Source organism: Elephantulus edwardii, unplaced genomic scaffold (assembly GCF_000299155.1).
Source record: "Elephantulus edwardii isolate Elephantulus edwardi_28Jun2011 unplaced genomic scaffold, EleEdw1.0 scaffold00065, whole genome shotgun sequence".
NCBI classification, from domain to species: Eukaryota; Metazoa; Chordata; class Mammalia; order Macroscelidea; family Macroscelididae; genus Elephantulus; species Elephantulus edwardii.
Window position 1 is genome coordinate 13,039,244 of NW_006399815.1, and position 4,709 is coordinate 13,043,952.

Below are 4,709 nucleotides of genomic sequence, written 5' to 3' on the forward strand. Positions count from 1 at the left end.
CACTATTGTTCTTCAGTACTTTGGAGAGGTCCCTAACAGCAGACTTTCCCATGGCAATCCATCTTTTAATTTCCTGGCTACTGGTGCCAAGAGTGTTAACTGTGGAGCTAAGCAGACTAAAGCTGTGAACAATCCTAATCTCTTCACCATCCATCCTGATGCTGCCAATTGGCCCAGTGGTGAGAATCTTTGTCTTCATGACATTGAGCCTCAATCCATATTGGAGGTGCAGTCCTTGACCCTCTGCAGGAAGCGCTTCAGGTCCTCCTTAGTTTCAGCAAGCAGGGTTGTGTCATCTGCATAATGCAGACTGTTGATAGATCTTCCACCAATCTTGACCCCGCATTCCTCCTCATAGAGCCCAGCCTTCTGGATAATCTGTTCTGAATAGAGGTTGAAAAGGTATAGAGATAGGACACATCCCTGGCGTACGCCGTTCTCTATTTTGAACCATGCAATCTTTCCTTGCTCTGTTCTCATGACTGCCTCTTGGTCCAAGTATAGGTTTCTCATTAGCACGATCAAATGTTCTGGGATTCCCATTCTTCTCGGAGTCAGCCACAGTTTGTTATGATCCACACAGTCAAATGTCTTTGCAAAATCAATGAAACACAGATATACATTCCTCTGATATTCACTGCTTTCAGCTAAGATCCATCTAACATTAGTTACAATATCCCTAGTACCACGACAGTCTTCAACTATCAACATTTCTCCAAATTCATGGACTTTCCAGAGGCATGTAGTTTAGGAAGTGGATGCCACTCCTTCTTCCAAACCTGAATCAATCTGGGAGCTCCACCAAACACTGACACACCTATGGCACAGTTGTCCACCATCACAGCACCTCAGTAGAGACAGACAGCTGCTGCACCACTTAAAAGACTGTTCATCCTAACACATTTTTAAATTCCAGCATGCCCATGAGACCAGAGACCCCAATTCATCTGGCAAGTCCCATCCACTGACACCCACTTGGGGATGAAAATAAAGCCACAAGAGCACGGAGCATTCCATACGTTCCATATGTGTCCCTCCTCAAGATGTAAGAGGCCATCATATCATCCAGCGTAAAAACTGATTCACAATGCAGTAGCAATCAGCCTGCCAGCTTAGCCAAGCATTAGGGCATTTTTAAATTCCAACATGCCCAAATGCTGGTGGACTCTGATCCAGGATGTACCTAAAAAGGCATTAGGGGAGGTGGGGAAGAAGGCTCTCAAGGTTGACTAAAAATAAATCATGGTTAACTTTAGGTACTACAATCCTATAAATCTCTTCATAAAAGGCAGTGGTAATGTGGGATCTTCTGGGTATTTTTCCTCTTTCCTTTCATACTCTGCTCTCCGCTTTCTTCCTTCCTTGCTTTGTCTCCTGTACAGTTTTGATTAGGTCTCAGGTTCAATGAGGACACTAAAAAAAATTTTCCTACTCACATGCTCAACCTTTATCATGTTATCATTACAGCGCTATGCAATTCGGTTCATGCTGTCCTCTCAAAGTGAAAATCTCCTCCTTCACTTAAGGAGGAAAGCATTCTTATCCTTCAAGATTATTTTTAAATGTTATGCAAATTGTGTTCACATTTATTTCACCATTAACAAATTCTTTGTTTTCAAATCTATTATCACCTAGGCGGAGTTTCCTCAGGGAAAGGTCTTGACATTTGGAATCAGGCTACTTATTGGTTAAAATAACTTCTCTGTGCTTTAATTTTTCTCACTAAGGGATACACCTATCTAAAGAGTTGTTTTGGAGACTCATTCATTCAATGCCCTTTGATTGAAACTGATTCACAACAGTTATCCAATTGGATTCCTGAGGTTATAATAGCATGAAAGGGATTGTCCATTTTTCTCCATGAAGCTGTTGGTGGATTCAAACTACGAGGGAGGTTTGTTGGCCATTGTCTTAACAGCACAACTACCCATAGACTATGCCACCAGAAATTATTTTGAAGATTTTTAAATAGAACACTTTACTGGGCCTCAAAAACAGCAAGCATTAAATACATCATGATATATACATTCAAAATATTATTATTAAATCATCCTTTAGTAAATTCAGAAGACATTACTGATATATATGAGAAAATATAATAGCAAGGCCATATATGACCAATAAGCTAGTAAGAAGGTGATATGCAGGGCCAGTTTTTGTGGCAAAAGCTGGGGCTAAAAACACATACTTGAGAATAAGATGTAGAATAGCCAAGATACAGTTTAACCAAGATATTCGGTGAGATTTCTGGGACGAAAAAATATACATTTAAGAGGGAAGGAATCACAAAATATGCACAGGATATGAACAGACCACCAAAGAAGACATTCAGATGGCCAACAAACGCATGAAGAAATGTTCAAAATCCCTAGCTCTAAGAGAGATGCAAGTCAAAACAACTATGAGATATCATCTCACCCCAGTAATTAAAGCGGAATTTATCAGAACAGCAAACAACAAAAGCTGGCAAGGTTGTGGCAAAACTGGAAACCTTATTCACTGTTGCTGGGAGTGTAAAATGGTACAACCACTATGGAAGGCAGTATGGCGCTTTCTTGAAAAGTTGGAAATAGAAATACCATTTGATACAGCAATTCCACTGCTGGAAATAGACCCTAAAGAAACCAGAACTGACACCCAAGCAGATATATGCACACAATGTTTAGTGTGGCTTTGTTCACAATAGCAAAGAGTTGGAAACAACCCAATTTCCCATCAACAAAGGAATGGATAGAGAAGCTGTCCTATATCCACACAATGGAATACTATGCTGCATTGAAAACCAGGAACTCATGAATTATTATACAAAATAGGTGAACCAGAAAGACATTATGCTGAGTGAAATATTTCAGTCACAAAAGAATAAATACTGCATAGTGCCTCTGTTTTAAAGCAGGACTGACATTGGGCTTGGGAAAAACTAAGAAGGGATAAATAATGTATACTGCATTGAAACAAATGAGGGAGAGAATGGTTTAGGAGGAATATATGATTAGGTATTATTGTCATGACAAGTGTCCAGAATGAAAACTGCACAGTGAATTGGACTGGGGGCAGGGGAGGATTGTATAACAATGAAAGATTTTTTTTTTTTTACTTTTCAAAAAGAAAAGCAAACTGGGGGGAGGGGTGAGCAGGATGCATAGTGTGCAACAATGAATGAGTAGGAACCCAAAGTCTCTACAAACTTTCATTATAATTAATGATTTTTAAAAAGAAAGAAAAATTTTAAAAAGAGAAAGAGAAGGAGAAAAGATGTAGTTCCATTAGGTCAGGCTCTGGAAACCTGCGGGCACAGTGGTTAAAGCACTGAGCTGCTAACCAAAAGCTTGGTTCTGGACCCTGTCAGCACTTTGGAAAAAACATGGGGCCGTCTGTTTCTGTAAATACTCAAAACGTTAGAAACTCTATGGAGCAGTTGTACTCTATTTCCTAGGAGTGTTAGTAACTGGCATCAAGTACACAGCAGCATATTTTCAGTTCTGATGCTAGATATTTAAAAATATCAAAAGCCACATTGTAGTTTGTTTCAGCTTACAAAAATAATCCACATTTGAAATAGTTGCAAGGTGTCATCAAGTCAACTTTGGCCAATAGTAACCCCAAGTACAACAGACTGATACCTCGCCTTAGGGTATGCCACTCTTACAATCTCTGCCGTGATTAAAGCCATTGTTGTGGTCACAGTGTCAATCTGCCTCACGTAAGGGCTTCACTAGCCCTCCACCCTTCCAATCAAGTTGTATTTTCACAGGAATATTTACCTGAAGTTAGGAGGAGATCTAAGACCTTCAATCCAACTGTTGTCAGGTTCACATTGGCATTGTGAAGTGTTAACATTTTAAGAATCAATCTAAGGTTAAAATTGAAAAGAACAATGAGTGAAATGTCATATTCTAAGTTTTTCTATTTGATTCTTTGAAACTGTTTTTAACTAGATTAATTACATTTATTTCCTCATACAGGAGTCTGTATACCTGTGTATTTCTTTATATCCTACAAATCTAAACAACCAGATTTATGAAAATTAGTCAAAAAACTATTCTCAGTACCAACAAAATAGTTACAAGCACTGTATATTCCCCCCAAATGTCCAAATTCAATTTTCACTACATGTACAAAATAGTCACAAGAAGTTATACTATCATCAGGAAACCATGTTTGCACCTTTCATCAGATTTCCCCCTCTTGATTAAACATTAACTCTGTTCTCATAATCTCATCATCAAATAGGAACACTGTTGAGGCAGAGAGAAAAGAGAAGGCAGAAAGACAGAGATAAAAACCGAGAAAAACATGAATATCCTGTATCTCCAAACGGAAGTATTACTGTTCTTCCATCCTATTTTCATTATTACCCTAAATTATTAACCTACTTCATATTTCCTACTTTGTCTTGCTATGTTTTAGACTGAGTTAAAACCATGTGAAATGTGTCAAAAACAAAAGAAAGATCATGCTTATTTTTTTATGGCATAAACTTATAACTTACGCTATGCATATTGATATACTAGATTTAGAGAAGTACTAAAGATGTTAGTTTGCAAATACAAGTTAAGAATCACTTGTGGGGAGCTCTAGTGGCCTAGTGGCAAGGAGCTGCAACTACAATCCCAGAGGCGCACGGTTCAAATCCACCACATGCTCTGCTGGGGAAGGAGGGAAAATCTCCTCCTGTACCAGTCAGATCTGATTTGATGGTACACTCA

The 4,709-nt window shown here is 38.7% G+C and overlaps 1 protein-coding gene across 1 annotated transcript in view; it reads right to left on the reverse strand.

Moving 5' to 3' along the window:
* LRRK2 (leucine-rich repeat kinase 2) overlaps positions 1 to 4,709 on the reverse strand; it is a 244,601-nt gene that overhangs the window by 214,984 nt on the left and 24,908 nt on the right. Inside the window, exon 4 of the mRNA XM_006888199.1 lies at positions 3,765 to 3,853. Coding sequence (XP_006888261.1) covers positions 3,765 to 3,853 — 89 coding nt within the window. The remainder of the gene's footprint in view (positions 1 to 3,764; positions 3,854 to 4,709) is intronic.